Source organism: Myotis nattereri (genome assembly GCF_964212035.1).
Source record: "Myotis nattereri genome assembly, chromosome: 18".
In the NCBI taxonomy this organism is placed as follows: Eukaryota; Metazoa; Chordata; class Mammalia; order Chiroptera; family Vespertilionidae; genus Myotis; species Myotis nattereri.
The window spans coordinates 9743385-9767763 of NC_138093.1; the positions used below are offsets into that span (position 1 = coordinate 9743385).

The 24379-nt window shown below is 51.4% G+C and overlaps 1 protein-coding gene across 1 annotated transcript in view; it reads left to right on the forward strand.

The window, feature by feature from the left end:
• Positions 1-822: 822 nt before the first annotated feature.
• Positions 823-24379, forward strand: part of PTGFRN (prostaglandin F2 receptor inhibitor) — a gene marked incomplete at its 5' end in the record, with an annotated part of 61079 nt that continues 37522 nt past the window's right edge. Inside the window, 2 exons of the mRNA XM_081113254.1 lie at positions 823-842; positions 8617-9146. Of these exons, the coding sequence (XP_080969380.1) occupies positions 823-842; positions 8617-9146 (550 nt within the window). The remainder of the gene's footprint in view (positions 843-8616; positions 9147-24379) is intronic.

A 24379-nucleotide genomic window follows, 5' to 3' on the forward strand; every position in this document is an offset into this window, starting at 1 on the left:
CTGGGGGACAGGACTGAGGCACCCTCTATATACCATTACCCCCTCGGGATCACATGCTTTTTCAACTTGCTCCTCTTTCCTGACTGTTCCCCCTGCTCCCTCACCACTGATCTCTGAGATCACATCCCAAATCCAAGTCAGTGTGTTGGATTTGCTTTCAAGGCAACCTAACCCAAAGGAGTGGCCACGTGAAGAAGCATGGAAGGCATGTCAGACGGAGGGGGGCAGCGGTAAACGCTCAAAAGTGAGAAAATGCAGAGACTAGGGATCACTAGGTGGTTCAGCGCCGGCTGGACCATCGCATGTGAGCTGTCGACTACAGAGCTTCCGGTGGGTGTCTATGATCACCCATCTGCCTGTGATGCCCTCGGACCACGGCCACCTTCCACCATGGTGTGCTCAGAGAAAGCAAGCTGATTCTCCTATTTGCTAACTGGTGCAGACAGGCAAACAGGGCCCTGGGGTTGGGTGAGGAGAGGCCACTGCCTGCTGCTCTTGGAAACAATGTCCTTTCTCAGAAGTTCCCGTAACTGACAGGTCCCGCTGCCCTCTCTCATCTCACCGGGGCCTGGAGTTCAAGGGCAGCTGACACAGCCCGATCACATGCCAGCCTTTCCCTGGAAGCAGAATTCATTGTGATTATTACCTCATTGAATTTAATCTGCAAATGAGGAGTTAGCCTTGAAAATGTCTCTTGAAGGGCAGGAGGTATGGACTAGAATTCTACAGTAGGGCGGATAGGAAACCGGTTCCTACGTTGTACAACTGCATGAACATAATAAAAGAAATGGAGATGAAAAGAGTAACATGAGCGAAAGCGAAATGAATAGCACCGCGGTGAGGTAAGGAGAAGCTGGAGGTGACATCCCTGCTTTAAGTCCTATTCCTTTGCTAGAGGGGGCGTTGCAGAGTTGGCTGTAGCTCTCTAATCACCGTCATTTAAAAGAAAGATCCTGGCGGTTATAAAATTCCCAGAGTCCACAGGTAGAGAGAAACCAGGAGCGAAGGAAAAGCGCAGCTACTCATTTGCAGTGCGGAGACCAGAGTCACATTCCTCGGTGGGTCCTGAGTCCAGAGGCTGCCGCAGGATGCAATGAAGCGGTTGCAAACCTCCCAGGAAACGCGGCGACAGAGTGCGCAGAGGGACTGATGTCTCAGGACATCCCTCCATATAGACGGGTGGCATCCGGACAAAAGCAGCGTTATGAGGTGACGATATGACAGAGCCAGACAGCAAGCTTACGGATGGCCCCCTTAATTCATAATTCAGGGGCATCTAGAAGAATGTACAGGCTGCACTTACTTCCGGGGATCTTCCACAACCACTGCTTCTCTGAGCTGAGCTTGTAAACATGTTGAGGAGCAGGACATCTGAACTCACCCCCCGGATGGGGTCGGTTCCACAAAACCACCTGCTCTACCGCCCCGTCCACGAGCCCACCTGGGGCGGAGCTGACCTCCTCCTGGGAACTCGCCACACCTGGACCTGGACAGACCCAAGCTGCTCGGAAGGGGGCCTCCCGCGGGTCCAGGGAAGGGAGCCCAGGACTCTTCCAGGAAGTCACTTCGCACTCGTCCTAACTCAGAGGCAAATAGGTGACCAAGACCCCACAAGTTTCATGTCAGAAAGCATGGATACGACCATTTCAGTCCGGAAAAGAAGGACTAAAGCCCGTGTTACAAACCTGCTTCCGCCAAGAGGGAAGAAAAGCCGTTCAGTAAAGTACAGCACCCCCCTCCCCCCACCCCCCCAACACACACACACTCCCCGCCCCCATATCCGCAGGGACTCGACCCAGGACTCCCCTCCCCCACCGTGGATGCCTGAAAACGCCGCTAGTACCGAACCCTGATATACTATGTTTTTTCCTTTACATACATACCGACGAGAAAGTTTAATTTATAAATTAGGCACAGTAAGGCATTAACAACAATTACTGGTAACATGGAAACATTATGACAACATACTGTGGTTGAAGTTACGCGCATGCGGTCTCTCAAAACACCTCCTGGAACCGTACTCACCCTTCCCGGGATGCTGTGGGGTGACGCCGTGTTGACGCGAGGAGCCAGGGCGGTGAGTGACGTGGGCACCGTGAGGCGGCCTTAGGCTGTTCACCGTCAAGGCTGCTCCCACGCGACCCCTCGTCCGACAACCAAGATGGCCAACAAGTAACTAACGCGAGACAGACACGCGTCTTCTGTGAGAAGATGCCCCACCTCTCGCGGGACGGAGCAGACATCGCGAGACTTCGTCCTGCTACTCAGAAGGGCGCACCATTTAAGCTTTATGAATTGTTTCTTGTCTTAAAATATGTTTTGATTGATTTCCAAAGAGGAAGAGAGAGAGGGAGAGAGACATAGAAATATATCAATGATGAGAATCATTGATCGGCTGCCTCCTGCGCGCCCCACACTGGGGATCCAGCCGCAACCCGGGCATGTGCCCCGAAGGGGATGGAACCGTGACCTCCTGGTTCATAGGTTGATATTCAATCACTGAGCCATGCTGGCTGGGCTGTGAATTCTTTCTTTCTGGAATTCTCCGTTAATATGTTCGGGCTGTGGTTGATTGTGGGTAACTGAGCTCTTGGAATGTAAAGCCCTGGATAAGGGCGGCTACTGTGCCCATGAAATGCCACTCCCTGGCACCTTCCAGGTCTGACCAAGTTTCACAATGTATCCCTCTGCTAAATGACTTGCCCAGGGAGGTTATGAGCTACTAAGTGGATGAAAAAGAAGAGATGTCTACCGAAAACGATGGCTCAGTTGTAGAATAATTAATCTATGAGTCTCCAGTAGAGAGTAGGTAGGTAGCAGGGGTAATAGTCCTGGATTTTCAGAATAATTCCCTGGCCATGGGAGCTTGCTCTGTTCTCTAACACTGCAAGCAACACATGCAGCCGAACCCGAGGGGGTGGGAATTCAATAAATCACATCATCTTTAGGTTGGAAAGGACATCCTTCAGGTCAGCTTGTCTAGGGCCCATCTAATGCAGAATTCCCCTATGGCTGCTTGTAACGGTAGGTATTTAATCTCTGGCTGAATCACCTTTAGACAGGAGATACCACCATCAAAGAGCTACCTCTGGTCATGACACACTAGGCCAATTCTGTCTCCTGGCAATTTTTACCCAGTGACTCAAAACAACACCCTGAAGCAAGTCCATTCATCCTTTGAAATGCAAAAATTCAAAATATTCTGAAGATAACTACTCAGAGTTCCCTGTTATCTTCTCCAAATCTTCCAGAAGAACCTATTTCCACACAAGGTACCTCCTCTCTGAATAATCAGATAGATTTAGCAATTAAAAATATGGGATGCCCAGGTGAAGTTGAGTTTCAGATAAACAAAGAAGCCTTTGTTGGTATAAGTATGCTCCATGTAATATTTGGGACATACTTATACACACAAAAGATTCCTTGTTTATCTGAAATTCAAATGTAACGGGGCATCCTGTATTTTAGCTAACAATGCTCCTCTCTGGGTGCATTTTAGTTTGCAAATGTTTTTAAAATGTAGTGCCTGGCCCGGCCCATGTGGTAAGTTGGTTGAGTGTTGTCCCACGCACCAAGAGGTCGCTGATTCAATTCCCAGCCAGCGCACATGCTGGGAATGTGGTCTCCATCCCCAGCAGGGAGTGTGCAAGAGGCCCCCATCCATGTTTCTATCTCTCTCTCCCTCTCTCTAAAAAATCAAGTAAAACATATTTAAAATGTAGTGCCTAGAACTTAATATTCCAGTTGAACCCAGAAATAGAGCTCAAGTGGGTGAGAGGAATGAAGGAGGACGTGCTTCTGTGTGATGACTACGGTAAAGTGCCTTCCTGGGGGCCATAGAGCCCTCTCCCCCAGCTCAGTGTCCAGGCAGGGCACCTCTGGGTACCACCGAGGTTGTCCACCCTGATCTTAGGTAAAGGGTCTCTTCCAACATCTCGAAGCCCCCGCTAGCTATTTCTAACTTGCTGTGGCAACTCTTCTTTTTCATAATTGGCTCTGCAGTTTCTATTCATTAGGGGTTATTTTGAGCCCAGTTTGATAGCATATTTTAAAACACTATACACACAATGGGCTTGCCCTCTCCTATCTACTCACCTCCCTTTGAATTTTCTTCCCTTTTCTGGCATTGATCCTTGGAATGCCTTTGTAGCATTCCAGCTCTTTTGCTACATTAAGCTACAATACATTAGCTTCTCTCGGGCAAGGGCCAGGTGCACTGTTACTATGATGGTAGTAACACCTCACTTTTGCAGTGAGCTTTTATTGCCATAGTCTTGTCCTGTTCCACTTGCTTCCTTTCTCCCCTCACACTTCCACACCAGTGTCCCTGCAGGAGTAGACGCTGGAGGTGGGTGATCAGGGACACTTCTGGCCTGGCGAAAGTGGAACCAAGGACAGCTGTCGTCATCTAAGAGTACTTTCTCCCCTCTTTGCCCATTTCAGCCTTTTAAGGCCAGAGGTCCCAGAGGGCAGCCCAAGCATAACCCATTGCAAACAAATGAGACCCCCTTGCTGTTTCGGAAGCTTGTCAGATGAGCATTCCACAACTTCCCCCAAGTCCTCCCCAGCATTGAATGACTCTCACTCAGCGGGAAATGAAGGCTTCCCCTCCCTTTTTAACTCTTAATTCCATTCTCGGATTCTATGATTAAATTTTAAATTTCTGAATAGTAATCCCCTGTTTAACTTCAATAGGGGAAATAGACTCCTGGAAACCAAACAAGAACTGTTTTAATGAAAATAAGTGGCAGGATGAAATATTGCTATGGAACACACTCCTTCCCCTGCCACTCTGCCGCAAAGGGTCAGGGTCATCTGGAGATTGTGTGTATGTGTGTGTGTGTGGGGGGGGTAGTAAAGGGGAGAATGGAGGGGGAAGGGGAGACTGGTGGGGGTGGCACAGGTAACACGCCAAGTCTGGGTGAATCCTAGCAGCAAATTCATTCAGTGGGACCTTTAACATTTCCATTCTCAACTTTAAATAATAAGGCGATTTTACTGATTTCAGTAGAAAAACCCATTAGGAGTGTGGGGGTAAAGACCTTTATGAGCTTTTCAGTGGCAATGCCTACAGACACAAGCGTGTAATCAAGAGACAATAAGGGCTGGCCGCTGTGACCAGAGCCCCTGAGGGTCCCTGTGAGGTGGCTAAGGAAACCCATGGTGGACTCACCTCTTTGGGGAGGGGTGTGTGTCAAAATTGCTGAAGAGTGAGCCTTCCCTGCCCGTACACTAAGCAAACCGAGAACAATCGACTGGGGCAAGTGCGTTACCTGTATAGGAGGTTACTCACTCTGGCATATAAATATCTTTCACCATAAAAGCGTCATCAGATTCCAGAGTCATGAATTGACACATTGTGCTGGTCTGCTGCAGGTGCTTCCCTTCTTTACTGAGAAACCTATTTTATCCTTTGGGACCCAGGACTCTCCAAGGGTGTGGTGGTTATGACCAACTGTCTGGAGCCATTCATGTATGCTCATTTTCTGCTACAAAAATGGCTATCTTGGGTTGACTCTCATGACACAGGTGACTGCCCACCGCCGACAGGCTATCCACGTTAGTTAGTCCCCATTCTGCTTGCCCTGCCTGAACAGTCTCATTTATTCTTTCTATTTCAACTATTAACCACTGTTATTTCCAGGACTGTAAGATGCACCATTAATTTAATAACACCTAGCAGTGGGAAGGGGAAGGGAGAATCCCTGTCATATTAAATAGACAACATCTATTGTCAGCTCATCCCTACACCTCACAGCTAAAGACCTATGATCCTTTAGGACTCGTGTCAGTCATCTCCTCTGAGAAGCTCTTTGTTCATTTTTTTTTGCTAATCCTCACCCGAGGATATTTTTTCTATTGATTTTTAGAAAGAGAGAGAGAAACATCAATGTGAGAGAGACACATCAATCAGTTGCCTTCCTGCATGTGCCTTGACCAGGGCCGGGGATTGCACCTGCAACCCAGGTACTACATGCCCAGGACCTGGAATCAAACCCGCAACCCTTCGGTGTGTGGGATGATGCTCTAACCTCCGATCAACACTGGCTAGGGCTCTGAGAAGCTCTTTTGCCAACCTTTCTTAGGACTGACCGCTCTCTGGTATCACAACTGCACCTTGCACATGCTGGCATAGTCAGGGTCTAGCCCAGTGCTTGGCATGAATTCACTCTATAGATATTGATTGAAGACCTACCATGTGCCAGGCGCACTCCTGGACTTGGCACCTGTTTGTTAAACAAAAGAGTTTTTAGCAAACGCTGACTCGGCAGTGATACAAAATGAGGATGTGACTGTTTCTCTGTCCATTCCATTATTAGGCAGAGATGGGAGCAGTAGGTATGTTATGCTGCCTCAGTCAGCCCGGGCTGCTATAACAAATATCACTGACTGGGTAGCTTAGGCAAAAACATTTCGTTCTCACAGTTCTGGAGGCTGGGAAGTGCAAGGTCAAGGTGCCCAAAGATTCTGTTCCTGATGAACAGAATTGTAATCTTCCATGCTGTGTCCTTTCATGGCAGGGCAGAGACCATCTCTCTGATGTCTTCTTATAAGGACATCAGTCCCATTCCTGAGGGCTCCATCCTCAGGACCTAATTATCGCCCCCTCTCCCGCCCAAGGCAGGCTTGTAAGTAGCTAGGAAAATTCCTGGGCAAGTGGAATGGGGAAACTGAGACAGACAGCTGAACAAACTGGCCGGGCAATTTACAGCCAGATACTGACGGTCAGCAGGGTGGAAAGCCCCGGGTGCCCAGCAACGGGCAAAACTGGCACTGGACCTCGCTCCCAGGGTGGCCTGTACTCCCCTGGCATTTCTCTGGTCATGCAGTTTACACCCCCCGACCTTCCATATCACTGGTCATGCAATTTAGACCCCCCCCCCCCCCCGACCTGTTCCTCCCTGGAGATATCGTCTAGGCCTCAGTTGTATTTCAGCTCCAGGCCCAGAAAAGCAGCAAAGCCAGGCAGGTGATGACAGGATCCTCTGCAATGACTAATGAGTGGAGACCAAAACCCTGAAAGGACACACCTGGAAAAGCTGATGAATATTCTATTGAGATCCTCCACTAAGACCTCCCCTTTAAAACACTCAAAAAAAACGAAGAATCCAATGAGTGTTCCCTTTCCTGGAAGCATACCTGCATCTTTCCCTGCGCCCCACCCCCTTTCTTCCCCCACAGGCCTGCATCTTCTAAACTCTAAGGACCCCAAAATACTTGCAACCAGGGGAGCAAAGGGCAGCAGCAGCTCGTCCTGGGCTAAACCCTGAATCTGTCTCCTTCTCCGACTCTCCCGGGAGCTGGCAGCAGCTCCGCCTTGGCCCGCTTTTCTCCCATGGATTCTAGGGAGCCTGGGCAGCCACGTCCCGTCTCTTTCCTGTCGCGTCTTCTCTCCCAAGCCCTTTGTCTCACTGCCCCCAGCTTTAGTACACGTACTCTCCAGATCACCTGGACTCGTGTTGTGAAATCTTTCCTGCACAAAGCGAAGAACCCACACACGGCAGGCCAGCCAGAGGCAGACCTGCTCAGGGCCCTGTCCCCTTTCCCATAACATTCCCAGAGAAATTCTAGAGGATCCCATGGGATGGGAAGTGGGAAAAGAATGGCAGGATGAGTGAACAGCATGAAGAAAGGCTTGGTGGCAAGAATGAATTAAAAAATTTTAAATTGATGTTAGAACATAGATAACATATCATTTTAACCATTTTTAGGTGTACAGTCCGGTGGCGTTTAGTACATTCTCATTGCTGTGAGTTTTTAATTGTTGGATTTGTAAGGGTCTCTTTCAGAAGGGTTGATACCTGTCTGGTCACACATTTGTTAGTGGAAATAATGATGCATCAGAGGAAAAGCAGTTTTCCCCACAAACATATGTGATTTGTTTTGCATATATTAATGAGAGGCTGTGGTTTGGGGGGACAGGGGGCACCAGGGCTGCTTCCAATATGGTTTGAATCATCTTTGTGAAGTTTTAAACAATGGACACTAACCCCCCCCCCCCATACTGGGCCTTTTGTATTCAAATCAAAAGCACAAAACCCTATTGTGGGGGGAAAAAAGAGTCTTTATTGGCAACCAGTCCCTTCTACTTAAAGCACTAAATGTAGCCTCACCAGTACATTCCCTACAAGTACTGTAGCTATTAATCACATGGGTGTTTTCTTTTTTGGTTTGGTTTTGTAATAGGTGTATTCGTGGCAAGTGTTCTAATCAGCACTATGGGCACCCGGAGATCGAAGAGGGTGGGCTAGGGAAGGCGAGGCCCACCCAGCCACAGGGCAGGAGCAGAGGCCTGAGATCTGGGGTCCGGCCTTGCCACTTCGCTGCGAATCCCCGGGCAAGTCACCTGAACACGTAAGGCCTGGGTCCCATGCAGAGGTCGGATCCAGGGCCTTTCAAGTCCTCCCATCTCCGTGGTCCTCCCTGAATAATTTTTAGCAGGGGCCCATCTGCTCATCGGTGGGGCACTCAGCTTGGGCCCGGCGGGTGAACGTGCGCGCAGTTAGCCGAAGGGACAGCAGACAAGCGTCCACGGTGGCGGGACGCAGGGCGTCCCGGAAAGGCGCTCAAGTGATGGGATTTCCAGACCAGACTTTGCCCCGCCAACTTTTAAAGGTCGGAGGAAAGTTTGTCGTGGGCGGGGGCCCGAGAGGAGGGCTGGGTGGGCTCCGCCGCCGCCTCCCCTTTAAGCGGGCGGCCCGCGCTCCCTCCGTTACCTGGCGCGGGGAGGGGCTTGGGAAAGTTTGTGTTTGTTGCTGGCAAAGCGCCCGATGGGAGGCGCGGGCGGGCGCTGCGGTTCTTCCCTTTTGCTTTCGGGAAGCGGCCAGGGCGGCAGGCTCGGCGCGGCGGGGCGGCCAGGCGCCCGGCTCCCGGCTCCCGGTGCCCGCGGGCCGCAGGAGGCGGAGGAAGGTGGGCGGGGGGCGGGCGCGAGGGGCGCACGCACGCCCGGCGCTGGGAGTGCGCGGCTGGCGCGGGGAGCGGAGCGGGCGCGCGGCCCAGGCGGAGGAGCGCTGACTCTGGAGCAGCCGGAGCTGGAGGAGGAGGAGAGGCGGCGGGGAAGGAGGCGGCGGCGGAGAGACGCTCCCGCCGGGCGAGCATGGGGCGCCCGGCGCCCAGGCCGCTGCTGCTGGCGCTCCTGTGGCTGGGTGAGTGCGCGCGGGGCTTGGCTCGGCGGGGCGCGGGGGGACCTGCGGGCCCCAGGGCGGGGGTGGGGAGGGGGGCTCAACGGGGCGCGGCTGGGGCGCGCGGCCTGGGGCCCCGAGGGTGCCGGGGCCGCTCTCGGGAGACCCGACGGGATAGGCGGGCGGCGCTGCCCGGCGGGGAAGCGCGCGGGGCCCCCGGAGCCAGGCGCGAATCCGCCCCGGCCACGCGCGGGATGTCAATCCCCGCTCCGCTAGGCCGAGCCTCGCCCCCCACACGTGCGCGGGGAGTGGCCCGTGACCGGCTGCCCCCGGCCCTCCCTACCTGTTGGCCGCCGGGAGCCCGACTCACCTTGAACTCCCGGGCCGGAAGGTGCCTGCGGTCCCCGGCCGGGATCCCCAGCTCCGGAGCGGAAATATGCGCCTTTGATCTGCCCCGCCATCTCCGAGCCCGGCTCACCCGCTCCTCACATGCAAACCCAGGTTGAGTTGCCTTTCTAGGGAAGCGGGAGAACCCACCAACTTCCTTCTACGAAGGTCACTGGGTGGCCCAGGGCGCTGCCGTGAAAATGGGTGTGCGAGCCCTTCCGTCCTGTTCTCCGTGGGTAGAGCGTCTGCCTCAGGCTTTTCTTTTATTCTGGAAGCTGCCTACCTCCATATTCACACACAAAGACCTAGCAGCCATGGCTTGGCCAACTTTTCCTACCTGTTACTTTTGCTCCCTTCACTGCCTCCTGCCTTCCACCCTCCCTGAACCTTGGCGCCTCTTGATAATTTGGCCGGCACCCTCACCCCACCCAAGGAATTTTGGGTGGGTTTTTTTTCCTCTCTGTTTTCCTTTTATTCTATGCACACAGACACCATCTTCACGTAGATACGCCTGGTTATCCGAAATGGTTACCTTGCCATAACCATGTGGTTATCCACCACGGAGGTACATCTGCTTATTACGCGCTCACCATGGTACCCAGGGCTGACCCTGAAATGCCGGGATATTCTTGGATCCTTTGGGTCTGTGTCAACCAGAACAGAATGAATCCTGAGACCTGACCACGGGTTTCCTTCCAAGCCCCTTGAGAAGGCAGAGCGGTCAGAATCTTGCAGAGCGCTGCCTGTGGTGTCTGTCCCAGCCGGGCCCCAGCTGTGCACGCGCTAAATGACTGCTCTGCACTTATGGTCGGAGGGTCCCAGTGGAGGCCTTGCACAGCCACTCCCGGCCTGCTGGCCTCAGGGCTCACACGGCCCCACACCCCATGACTCCCGCTCCTGGGGGGCCAGCCTTTCTAGCTGCCATGTTTTCTTCCTTCGCCTTGGAGAGGGTCTTCTGGAACTCACTCCCAAAGAGAGCTGACCCAGCCCCCTCGCGTTGGCTGCCACTGTGTACAGAAAGCTTCCAGATCTCTCACTTATTTTGTGGCATGTCTTTTATGGTCTGGGATCCTAGAGTTTCTATTCTTCCACTTTCACTCTCTGACCCGTGTAAGGTAGACGGGTGTGGTACACTGCTGGTGGCCAATGGTTGCACAGACTGTGCACTGCTCAACTCTAGGAGTTGCGTGCACTTTATAGTCTGTGTGAGAATGACTCCCCCTAGAGTTGTACAGGTCACACCACAGCCTGTATACCAATGAAGGTGTTGGGGTCTGGTAGGAGCTTGAAAAGAAAAATGCCCTTGAGTAACTGAAAAGAAGTCGGGCCAAAAAGTGACTAGAAGTGGGGCGAGCACAGCCTGGGGAAGTCTTGGTTGTATACCAGTGTCTCCTGCCCTGCCTGGGCATCTCTGGTTAACCACACACAGGGAATGCGGTGTCACCAGCCAGTGCCTTCTCTCCTAAAACTTCCCCGAACTTGAACCTGATAACTCTGCCCCCCACACTCTCCCTCGGTTGGCTTCCGGCTGACCTCTGGGATGCCCTCCCTGTTGTACCACTCGAGCAAAATGTCCTGATTCCTGAAACTTAATATGTTGATAAGCAAGATCATCTTTCCTCTTGTATTGCAACCCGGGCATAACCTTGCTGTCACTTTCTTTGACCTCCACGTTCTCACCGACCCTCAGTTCTGTGGCTTTGCCCACGTCGCGCACTCCAGCTCCGTCCTGCCCACCCCCCCCCCCCCCCCCTGCTTGTACAGCTACTCTGGTAGCCCAGGTCCTGACGCTTCTCCACACCATTGGCTCGGTTGGCTTTTCCCTCCAGCTTCCCTTCTAAGTTCCTTATTTTCCTAAAGGATGAGTTTGGGGAGGCCCATCCTTTGCATGTAGGTTCTTTCTGACTTTCTTACAAGGATTTGCTTCCCTTTGTGTTCACACCCCCCCCCCCCCCTCTGGTCTTCTCTCTGATTCGCACACTTCATCCTAAGGAACCTGTTTGCTATCCTTGACGTGGTCTATCCGTGAGCCTTCTGGCTCTATCGTTTCCCTTGGCCTTGGAATGCCCCTCCTGCTTCTCTACTCTGGCCTGTGTTTTTCCTTTTCCTCCTAAAACTCAGCTTCCTCCATGAAGCTTCCCTAACGAACTTAACCATCACATCAGCATCCACACAGCTTCGTGGAGCAAGTTTTCCCTCCTGGTGCCTGTGTCTGACCCATCTTGTTTATCCATTCAATACAGCATTTCTCGAAGGTCCGTTAGGGTCCATAAGTGTCCGGACAGATGCCTCATTGAGTGATCGGGGGGGGGGGGGGGGGGTGGACGGGTACTAAAACAGCCAGCTACAGGACAGAAGGAAATACCTACATAGAAACCAAGTGCTGGTCGGAAGCAAGGAAGAGATGATTCCTTTGACGTGGGATTGGAGTTGATTTTGCTAAAGAGGTGGTGTTGGAGCTGAGCCTTGAGGACAATAAGAATTTTGAAAGAAAGGATGGAAGAGCATTCCAGGCTCTGGGGAAAGGCATACCATGTGTGGACGAGTGAAGGTGCGTGGCTCTTCAGGGATGGCTGGAAGGAAGGTCCGTGTAACTGGAGGGGGAGGAGGGGATATAATGGGAGAGCAAGCTGGAAAGCTGGGATGGGGTGGGTGCTGAGGGCTTCTTGTGCTGTGCTGAGAAGTCTGGACCATGAGGGGTGGGTTTGTTGGCCCTGTGGGTGCTGCCATCTTCCCGCCTATTTAGTTCACTGTACACAGTTCTCTGTGCCTGGCTGCAATCCCCACTCTGATTATACCCCCTGTGGGCAGGGACCGTGCTGGTCTTGTCTTATTCACTATTATATCCCTGTTACTAATAGGGCGCCTGGCACATAGTAGGCATTTGATATACCGTGGCTCTGGGTACATGTATATATCCTTTTATCTGTGGGTAATGGGTAGCCATTGAAAGTTCACAGGACATGGCAATCCGATTGAGGAGGTTAAGTCTTCTCTAGTATGCAGCATGAATTAGAGCAGGGAAGGTATGGAGGTTGTGGAGGGAAGGTAATATGTTTCTAATTTGTCTTTTAAAAAACATTTGCGAATCCACTGAAGTAGTTTTTAAATGACAAAAGCATTGCATCTACATTTTAAAATTCACATAACATAGAAGGGCATTAACTAGGCAGGCCAGGTTGCTCTCACAAGTAGACTCAAAGCACAGAACTTCAGACAGCAGAAGTGTCTTTCTTAGCAGGCCTGAGGGGATGTTTCAGATAAAAAGGTTGGGTTGGATCCCTTCTCCACACAGCCATTCTGGCTACCAGGCTGATGGCAGTTCATGGTCTTCAACCCATAGGTTCTTTTTTCTTTCTTTTTTTTAAAGAATATTTTTATTGATTTCAGAGAGGAAAGGAGAGGGATAGAGAGATAGGAACATCAATGATGAGAGAGAATCATTGATTGGTTGCCTCCTGCACGTGCCCTACTGGGGATTGAGCCCTCAATTCGGGCATGTGCCCTTGGCCGGAATCAGCCTGGGGCCCTTTAGTTTGCAGCTGATACTCTATCCACTGAGCCAAACCAGGTAGGGCAACAGTAGTTTCTAAGGTTCCTTTGGTTGTCATCACCGTCTTTCCAGCCTCTTAAAGGGGAAAAGGGCATGGAGGAGTCCATGGAGGCCTCACATCCAAGCTTGGAAGTGTGGCACCCATCATTTCTGCACACATTCCGTTCCATAGAATTCAGTAGCTGCAAGGGAAGCTGGCACATGCAGAGTCGCCTGGCAGCCATGTGCCAGCTACTATGGAAGACAAGAAGAACAGATTTGGGAGAACAGCGAGCAGTCTCTGTGTCAGTTATGAAAGATATAAGATAAAAAAAAGCGCCCACCCTCCCACTGCCCAGGCATAGCACTCCTGTGTATGGTACCTGTGTCCGTGTAGTGAATATTCTGCTTGTTCTTTCTCAGAGCTTCTGTACAGGGCTCTGCACCTGTACAGGCACAGAGTGAAAATAGCAGCTACTGACCTAGTGCATGCAGATAAGCATCAGGCTCTCTTACATATTATTTTCTTATTTTATCCTCGCAACAACGCTTGGAGGGAGGTACCGTTATTTCCTCCGTATTCCAGGTGAGGAAACTGGTGCCCAGAGAAGCGAAGGCACTTGTCCGGAGTCATTCTGGGACTCCATTCTGACTCTGCTAAGGAGAAGTTGGCTTATGGGCCCCGTCACCTGATGCTGTATACTTCTTGAGGTTAGTTTAGGGGAAAAGGGGTGATAGTGGTGTTTGAAAGCAAACGTGTGGTTAAAAATAACAGGGTCTGGGGTGAGCGCAGCCCAGACACAATTCCTGCAACCCCATGGCAGGTCCCCACACCTTCTCCGCGGACAGGGATCGAAATGCAGCTTTCTCCAGAAAGCGCCGAAGCAGGAAGCCTGGCAGGAGGAGCCCCCGTGCATTCATCCCGCCTGGCCGTCTTTGAAGTGCTGTGGCCTTCAGAGATTCCTTGGCACTCGTTTCAGCCTTGTTAACAGAATTCCTGTATCTGCCAAGCTGATGAATGCCTGCCCTGGCTGTAATTATTCTTATTAGCCTGCTGAATAGGAACTCCGGGTGTCAGTGTTCATTCCTTACAGGGCAGTCGGGCTGGTCCGCGTGTATATGGCTATTCTGTTGTAGTGACGGAGTGCTGAGCGGATTTTAACCCCAGAGATCGAACGTAGGTTTTCATATCGGCGCCGAGTCTGGCAGTGAAATAAGGTGTGCGCTCGTCTGTCAGTGTGTGACTGCATCTCACTTTATCAAGCGAAGTTGGGGTGGGGGGAGCTGTCAGGGCATTTTATGGCTCTGCTGTTTAATTGCATTGGTTTCTTAAAGGCAGGATTGCAAGGCCATTTGACGCTCTGCTTTGGGAAAATAACTTGAACTGGCAAAAATCCTCCGTAATTTATCTTCTGGAAAAGGCCAAGTGCTGCATTTGGCACAGCGGTGGTTTTTTAAGATCTTGGAAGATTTCCCCCCACACCAACTGTAGTCTTTGGGAAGCCACGGGATTCGACCCAGTTGCCCTGGACCGGTGCGTAGACGAGAGATAATGACACGGTGTACACATCTGCATTCTTCGAATGCTGATTTCGCCACAATGCTCCCCGAGTGTTGGTGCGAGATTATGGAGTCGCTAAGCAGCATGATTCAAGTTTAAATACAATGCGCTGGGACCTTAATTGCGTCCTGCCTCGAACCTTTCTAAGCAGCTGGAATGTGAACGTGTTTGCATCACTCATATAATTCAGGGGATGGAGGACCATCCCCTCTGACGGGTCTAGGAGGAGTCTGGCTTAGCACCATGCTTAAGGGTTCAGGGCACATTTCGGAATGGGTGCTACCTTTGAATCCTAATAAAATAGAGGCAGTGTGCAGAGAGACGGGTTACTTCCCAGGTGCTACAAGGGACACCAAGCCAAGAACATCCTGATCATGGCTCTTCCTCGTTTTTAGTCAGAGCTGGATTGGGCCAGGACTTCCCGGCCTTTGTGCGGTGGTAAGGACCTGCAAGGGTTTCAGGTGGGTTGTATTTGTGTCGCGCTACCGGTGCCCTGAGCCCCCAGAGCTGACAGGTCAGAGCTGCCCCTAAACCAGACACTGTGGTTACCCCAAGAGCCATACAGATGTGATCACTTCCTGTGTGTGCTGTGATCTGATGGAGGTTGGCAGTTACATCTTTTACCTGACGAATCACAGCTCTTAGCCCCAACCTGGCCTTGAGATATGAGCTGTTTGAGGATGGATGTTGAGAAGCTCGGTGACTTGGAGAGCGGCCATTTATTCACTCCGTTAATACTGAGAGTGTTCACTAACCCTGGCCAGGCGTCGTCCCGAGTGCCGGGGATTCTGCCGTGAACAGAGCTGACTCAGATCTGCCCTCCAAGGTGGGGCAGGATGCACCAGACCTGTGGTCGGTGTTGTTGCCAGAATGTGCAGCACCACCTGGATGATGGAGGTGAGGGTCAAGGTCAAGTTCTTGGGAATGCCTGCTGGGGAACAGGAAATGGAAGGAAGAGCTCTGGGAGGAGTGGCCAGAGGATGGCAGAAGAACCAGGAGTGCATTCGGTAGAGGCCAAGCAGGGATGAGTGTGAGTAGACTTGTTAAAGAAGGGTTGGTCACCCTTCTTTATAAAATCAGAGAGAGAAAGGCAAAGAGTAGCCTTGGATTTGGCGACTGAAGAGGAGGGAAGTGAGAGATTGTAAGCAGATCCCCCCGGGGGATTCAACTGATTGCTAACGTTTGAGGTGCCCTGGTCTGGATGAGTGCTTGACACACAAGAGTATTTGGTGGCCTGGTCTTCCTGGGCGAAGTGTGAGGCCAAGGCCATGCTCAGAGTCAGAGCGAGAGGAGTGTGGGTGGGCTCTGTGGGAAGGTGGAGCCATTCAGTTAGCCATGAGGATGGGTCGGCTTAGGTCTGTAGTGGAGGCAGCCAGCCTGGTTCCCTGACTTGATCCCACCAAGTTTGGCAGCCCGGGATCACATGGTGTGGTCTCTCCATGCCAGGAGGGTGGGAGGATGAAGGATGCAGGAATCTGTAGGGAGCTGCCTCACGGAGACTCATCTCCAAGGAGTTCAGGTGGGAGAGGCAGGTGAGTGAGGCTGGAAGGGCTGATACATGGCAGACATTGATGAGGGTGAAAAAGCATATTCAGGGGCACAAGGGAGTGGGTGGGCCAGGAAGGTAGGCGGTGAGGACCAGAAGAAGTAACTTCTGCATCCAGGGTCTTGGGAGAGGAGACGGTGGTGTGACTTTTTAGAAGCATCAGTCCCAGGTATTGTAGGGAAAAGGTGTGGCTAAGATGAGCGGGGGTTGGGGGACAGGTGTGCTGAGGAGGAACCAACCTCCCTAAGAAATTCCTTCCTACCTTTTATATAGCACTTCCGTTATGCCAGGCACTGGACGCTCCATATATTAACTCACTTAGTAGGTTTCAAAACCCCACGAGGTACTATTACCCCATTTGCTAGATGAGGAAACTGAGTCACCAAGAGGTGAAGGAATCAGCTCAAGGTCACACAGTCAGCGGCAGAGCTGCTGGGATTTAAACCCACTTGGCGGGTTCCAGATCTGAGCTCATAACCGCAGCACCCTGCTCCACCTCTTCATTAGTCTAGCTATTCAGAGTCAAACATATGTTTGCAAACCTAGAAAGGAATTGATACAATTAGCCACAATGTGAGAACATTTGTTTCCTCGTATTCTGGAACAGGAGGCTTGGATTCTGGCCCTGGATCTTCCACTCACTAGTTTTGTGACCTTGGACGCATTGAAAAATAGCTCTTAGCCTCTGGAACGTCAGGGGCTGGACCAGCAGCCGACCCCGAAGTCCCCTTCCGTCCCCGGAACTCTTTGAGTCCACGCTGACCCCTGCTGTTGGGCCATATGGGCTGCTGGGTCCAGCCCTGGCTCCTGGCCCATCTTCCCCAGCCTCTCTCCTGTCTGCAGCCTGTGCTCCTTCTCTCTCACCTGCCTGGCACCTCTCTACCACCGGGTGGCGGGGGCCTCGGAGGGCTCTGGGAACTGTTTGTCATTCTGTCACGATCAGCAGCTGCTTCCTCCTTCCAGGCCCGTCCCTGTGCTGGGAGATGGCAGCTCTCCCCACCCCCAGGGTTCTCTAGGCTACGGAGGCGTCCCCACCACCAGGCGGACTGCGCTTGCAGGCGGACTTCTGGGAAAGGTCAAGGAAACGATAGAACCAGCAAGGCGTTTCTAGGAGACAGACTGTTTCTTATTACTGACTTTGGGGCAAGTTTCGTTGAGGACATCAGCCCTGAGTAAGCTGGGGGTGAGTAACCGAGCCCAGCAGGAGCGGGACTGGGTTTTCTTCCACACGTGGCCCTGGCGTCCAGGGAAGAGCCTGGCAGACCTTGATGCCCGACAGGCTCTCCTTTTTTTTTTTTTTTGTTAATCCTCACCCGAGGAAATTTGTCATCATAGATTTTTAAAGAGAGTGGAAGAGACACAGAGAGAGAAACATTGATGTGAGAGAGACACATCGATTGGTTGCCTCCCGCATGCACCCTGACTGGGGCAGGGGATCGAGCCTGCAACCGAGGTACGTGCCCTTGACTGGAATCAAACCCTCGACCCTTGAGTCTGTGGGTTGATGCTCTAACCACTGAGAAAACTGGCCAGAGTGGCTCTCCTTTTCCAAATACCCCCCCAGTCGAGGGCGAGAAGACAGATAGCCTCGGTGTGTCCAAATGCCTCCTCAAGGGCAGGGGAGTTGGAAGCAGACGTCTCCCACCAATAGTCTTAATCGGCTAAGAAACGTGCTCCCGGTGTTTGGGGCCTTTCTTCCTTTTTATCCCTGAGTCTGAACGGGGAAGGTTCACAATGGTGTCGGAGGCAATGACAGCTAATAGGATCCCACCTGGAAGGCCTCCATTCTGCTGGGAACCTGTGCTTGCAAACCCAGTCGCCAGCGCAGCCGCCCACTTCGAGGTGCAGCCAGTCTCCTGACCCAGTCCCGTTCTCTCATTCATGGCGGATGCAGATATTCTCGCGGCTTCTTAGGAACCCTCTCCGAGAGAGTCCCCGGCTGTGTTTGGCGTGGCTCGCTGCCTTTGGCCATTCTGGGGGTGCAGGGGTGGCCGGTGCTTTGTAAGGGCTCTGCCCCTTCAGCATGTCCTGGGCACCAGAGACTAGCTGGTTTGGTGTCTGTCCAGGTGCCGCTGCTTTGCTTATGCTGCAGAGAGGAGTTAAAAACCAAACGGCTTTTGGCATGGCTATTCATTTTTCCATTTTCCGAAGCCTGGCATGTCCAGTGTTTTCTTATTTATTAGAAGGCATTATAGTCCATCATCTTTGACGGACAAATCCATACAGCCAGTTCCAAGGGCAGACCAAGCACAGTGCCTGGCCCAGCGCCGGGCACAGGCTGGGCGCTGAGTCATGTTGCTCAAAGGCACAGACGGATGCCCCGCTGTTACCCGAGGCCGCCCCCCATTCCTCCTTTTCCTGGTGGTCTTCGTTTTTAGTACTTGAGCAGCATTTAGGGAGCCTTTGCCACGCTCCCGACACCGTGGGAGACGGCAGAGGAATTAGGAAATGGGGGCCAACCTGGAAGCCGAACCGGTTACACCGAACAGCAGGATGGGTGGCTGGTGCTTGTTTCGCATCCGAGCGGATGCGTTTTTAGGGAGCTGTGCATCTGGGGCTGTCGGAATGATGGGGATGAAACGGAGGCCTGGGCTGACAGGAAGGAAGGCCTTCATGGAGCAGGTGGGACTGGGAAGTGGTTTGAGCCGGGAGCAGGAAAAGCATTTCGGGTACGAAAATGACCGGTGGTAGGTAGGAGTAGATCAGTGTCCCATTTGGGGATTAGCTGGAACAGTGAGAGTGACTCCGGGGATGCATTGAACTCCGAGGACGGAGGCTGGCGGAGAGGAAGAAGGTGAGCAGAGTCACCCTGCAAGGGGTCGTCAGCGCCCGCAGAGCAGCTAAGAGCCCACGCGCACTGGCGAGGCTGCTGAGGTCTGCCGGGGCTCACAGGAAGCTCGCCTGCTAAATTCAGGTGATGCGTCAGGCCATAATCCTATTTTTGGTTGTTTCTTACAAGGAAAATGGCTCATAAAACAATTACTGATATTCCCCTTAGGTAGTTTATCAGAGCATTTCTTCTAAGGACTATCACCTGGTAAGAGGCACGGGTAAGTTTTAGAGGAAGAATGGGGGATTTTAGATGGGTTTTCTATGGAAACAAGCTCTGTACAATCATGTGGTCTATTCCTCAGAGTCCTACATTAATAACAATTTATCCCACAAACACGTTTCATCTGAAACAACAGGATGAGTCCCGAAAGCTTCATGTCTTTCCTGGCTCGTAAGTAACCGGGGAGGGTACCCCTGCGCCCGCACCCCAAGGTGGTATATTACTTACTGCCCAGTTGTCCCCTCAGGAACCCAAGGCCTAAGGGAGTTAACCTCGAAGCAGGATGGGAGCTTGGTTCTAAGAAAACAGCATGATGCGGCAAGCTTGCTGTTCTGCCCAGTGTGGTCACTGAAGGCATTTGGACCTCAAACAAAGAGGTGTGGAGCCCGACTGGCGTAGCTCAGTGGTTGAGCACTGGCCTATGAACCAGGAGGTCACAGTTCAATTCCCAGTCAGGCCACATGCCCGGGATGCGGACTCCATCCCCAGGATGGGGTGTGCAGGAGGCAGCCGATCAGTGATTCTCTCTCATCATTGATGTTTCTATCTCTCTCTCCCTCTTTCTTTCTCTCTGAAATCAATGCAAATATATTTAAAAAACAACACACAAGTGTGGAGCACACAGTCACATTTTGACGACTCCTTGAAGTTTTCCCAAGTGCCCCCCATTCCGTGTCCTTGGAAACGACTGGATAATCTATGCCCGAGTTGCCTCTCTTTTGTTTTTGATTCATCTTGGAACGATTTCCATTGGGAACTCAGGCTTCACTTCCGGGAGACAGGGGGACCCGTTCTGAGCCGTGTGCCGCTGCCCGTGGCACGGGCCAGCCTGTGCCAGTTCCTTTGCCGTGGGCTCACTGAGCCGCGTGCCTTCAGCGCACAGCCGTGGACTAGAATGCTCTGTTAGGATGAGTGCTGGTCTTCCTAGCCCCGGGGGTAAGCACCCTGACAGCAGGACCATGTCTGCTTTTACCTCGATGCCTAGGAATTCAAGTCTTTGAATGAGATTCATTTCTATGTTAATTTGTCTCGTGTACTTCTACGTCTGTAATATACTAGTATACAATATTGACATATATGAAGTCTGTATATAGAATCGTGGACCTTAAGTCATAAAGGGGGCAGAGGTTAGGATGTGTCCTTACTATCTTCGGAAGGTGTGCTTACGGTTTTTTTATTAGTATTTCTGAAAGGATTGCTGGTGACTTTCTTTCTAAGGCGTGTATTTGTGGGGTCGGGTAGGAGAGAATGAAGTCTGCTGTTCTTCCTCGGCAGCTCCTGGGAAAGACAAACGACTCATGGCTTCTCCTCATTGTCTCTCCTCTCCCTCCACCCCTTCCTCGCTTTGTGCGGGTGACACAACCTCTCCCATCCCCGCTGGCACCGCTCCCTCTGGGACTCACTCTGTGGTTCATGGGGAGGAGGAGCAGACGTTCTCCGGAACAGCCTGTGCGCCCAGGGCCTCGTGGCTCAGTTTGTCGGGACCGCAGCCCTCCTGCTGGTCCTCACCTTTGTAGCGGCAGCCAGCTCTGGCCACATCGAGGGAAGGGGCAGTGATGCTGCAGCCGGCACATGGGCCGCTGGCTGCCTCATTCATAACCACTGGTTATTCTCAGCGCCATGTCGGAAGTTATCCCAGAGCTCTGGGCCCACGAGGACAGCCCCTCGACTCTTGTAGATGCTGGACTAGATGTGGAGTGTGACTTACACAGGAAGAGCAGTGACATTGCAGAAGTGTCCAGGGATTGTTAGGGGGAAAAGTGCTGAAAGCTTAGAGAACAGGCAGGAGAACATTCTGGACTAGTATAGACAGAGGTGCTCTTGCAGACAAGGTAGGATGACTGACATAACCCTCTGTACCAGCGGTTCTCAACCTGTGGGTCGCGACCCCTTTGGGGGTCAAACGACCCTTTCACAGGGGTCGCCTAAAGACCATCGGAAAACACATATATACTTACATATTGTTTTTGTGATTAATCACTATGCTTTAATTATGTTCAGTTTGTAACAGTGAAATTGAGGGTCACCACAACATGAGGAACTGTATTAAAGGGTCGTGGCATTAGGACGGTTGAGAACCACTGCTCTATATCTATTTGTATCACTACCCGTGTCTCCTCTCTACCTGTACGTCCATTCTTGGGCTTTAGTGGCCTGTCTGGATTGGGAACGTTTTGTAAGATCCACAGCACCCCGCTCATTGGCTTCTCAAACCCCAAAGAAGAGTGAAATAAAACTGGCGGGGTGAAATTTGGGGTTTGGGACACTGAGGTTGCATCACTTTTGGGGTACTGAGACCTGCTCTCTGGGCAGATGTGTGTTTCTCTTACCACACGCTCTTCACTTTCTGTGGTGAGCTTAGCAAAGAGCTTTGAAAATTCATTGACGAGGAACCATTTCTGATATAAATGAGACTAATGACTCCAGTTGTAACCCACCTAGGTGATGGTCCAGAGATCAATTCTGACTCTAAAATCCCAGTTTGCAGAAGCTCGTGCAGTCATGACGTCACCAGGCACGTCGCTGGGCTGGGAACCTGATGATGAGCAGGGAACCAGCCCTCTGCCCCTTCAAGGGGCTCACAGTGCAGCAAGGAAGCCAGACATGCCCGGGTGACCCTGGCAGCCATGCCCATTGACCCTCAGCGGGCACATTCTGAACTCCACCTGCGCTGGGACTGAGCCTGGGGGAGGATCAGGAATGGCTTCTGCAAGGTGTTTGCGCGTGAGCGCATTAAGTCTGGACTAAGTAGAAAGCTTAGAGAACAGGAGAACATTCTGGACTAGTTTTTTTGCTGGGCAGAGACGGGCTGGGTTATTTGTTTCAGCCAAGGAAAGAACACGGGCAAGAAATACAGGCTGTCCGACCTCCTCTCCCCGCCCCCACCAGCCGAAGGCCCAATTCAAATGCTGACAGTGCATGCAGCTTTTCACTAACCTTTTTGGGTGGACACGCCCTCACTTTGAATTCCATGCCATGGCTCTTGTCTCTCTTTGGTGACTTATATCCTTCCTTATATCACAGTTTCTAAGTGCACCTCTGACCCTCAGCACATCACACACGAGTCCCTCAAAGGAAGATGCAGGGGCTGACTTGCCTCTCTTGGGCGTCATCTGGCACGGGGGCCGCTTGCTCAATATTGTTTGTTGAATGAGTAACATTATATTTGTCTAGTGTATGTCCGGGAGGTCTTAGCTGAACCTTAAAAAGAAAAAAAAAATGATTATAAGACCTGCTCTAGTAGAACCTATTTGCGTTCAGATGGGATTTTGAAGTCCTGCCATATGTGACTTCATTGCGCATTCTCTGCTGGCCGTGACTTGTTTGGTGCACACACTACCGCATGTTCATCACTTAGGGACTGTCTAGATGAAGCTGGCACAGTCCCTCCCTGCAGGGCCTCTCGGTGGCAGACGGGAAGAGACAGAGGTTTTTTCGTTAGTTGAGTCAGATACGCCAAGGAAGGCTCCAGAAAGCTTTACAAGTCTGGCCTCTCTGTTCAGTTCTAGCTCGCAGCGGACTGGGAGCTCCCTGTGGAAACCCATAGGCTCCGGTCTCTAATCTTAACGTCCCAGTAAGGTTTCAGGCAGGGGGACTCAGGTGTTTTATAAGGCAAACCGAAATACCATAAGCTCATTCGTGTCAGTATTTCAGCGCTGCCTGGACCCCTGGATTCAAAACTGCCAATATTTCCGAATGGCTCAGATTGGAAAGTCAGGCTGTTTGCTTCTAGGCAGCTCAGCGAGACGGTAAAATTTGAGCCGTTGCAAAAAATCCTTGGCCTGGACGCTGCAGGTCTTGATTTAGAATCATGTGGGTGATAACCCAAGAAATAAAATTGATTTCCCATGGATATCATGAGGGGGTGGGAGAGGGTAGATAAATTCAGTTTAGCCTTTATTAGCTCGTCTCTCTTAATGATGCCTCACGGTTGCCCATCCCGCTTATTGAAGGAAAGGTTGCAGGAATAGGTTACCTTGGAAAACGTGCCTGACTTTTCTGGCCTGCCCCCATCCATTCTCCGTGGCTGGAGAAAGTCGGAGGCATTTCATTATCTTCCCGAGCACTTCAAAGGTAGGCAGACGTTCATCTGGAAACAGTGGCCTCTTGATTATCAATTATCGGTACCGCCGGGAAGTCAGAGCCCTGAGCTGCCAGGAGCCCCCCTACACGGCTTTGGAAGAAAGTTCCCCTTTACCTTTTTTGAGTATGAAAGTGTGAGATTAGTTAGAGTTCGTCTCGCTTAAAATAATGAAGGTAGTATCTCAGGGAGAAAAAAAAAAATTAACCTGGAAGGTATTTTTTTAAAAATATATTTTATTGATTTTTTACAGCGAGGAAGGGAGAGGCATAGAGAGTTAGAAACATCGATGAGAGAGGAACATCGATCAGCTGCCTCCTGCACACCCCCACTGGGGATATGCCTGCAACCAAGGTACATGCCCTTGACTGGAATCGAACCTGGGACCCTTATGCCCGCAGGCCGACACTCTATCCACTGAGCCAAACCAGTCAGGGCGGAAGGTATTTTTAACAGTCCCATTTCTCTGTTTCTTTCATCTACCTACTTCATCTTGAGAATATATACTTCTTCTCTTAGTAACTCATTTCTGTTACTCTGCTGCCGATTTGGTTCCATTGCCCTTGGAGAATTTGAAACATTTTATAGGGAATTTCAAGCTTTCTCCTTCGTCCTCAGAGCAGGCGGGGCTACTGTCAGCAGCACAGTTGAAGGCCTTGACCGTGCAGTGTGTAGACAGGCCAGATAAGCCCGGTGTAGGCTTCCCACTTAAAAGCTGTTATGACCTTCAGCAAGTTGATTAACTTCCCCGAGTCTCCGTTTCAGCCCTCCGTTTCCTCGGTTCTATGATAGAGGTGGCATCCTAGGACCAACCTTATGGTCCCGTTCTGTGGATTTATCACGATGAATTATGAATAGTTGCTACCTCAGTACATGGCATATAAGGGAGATGCAGTATGTTATTATTCCAGTCTTATTGTTGAGAGATATTTGATGATGTGTCAAAGTGAACACATGACAAAATAAGTACTTAAGAAATACTTAAATGATTTTTAGCTGAAATGGATTCTTTGATTAACCAAGTTTTTGTGTGTTTTTTAATCATCCCTCTCTGCCCTCTGTTAGTTTGTTATCCATTCTTTCATTTTCATGGTTATT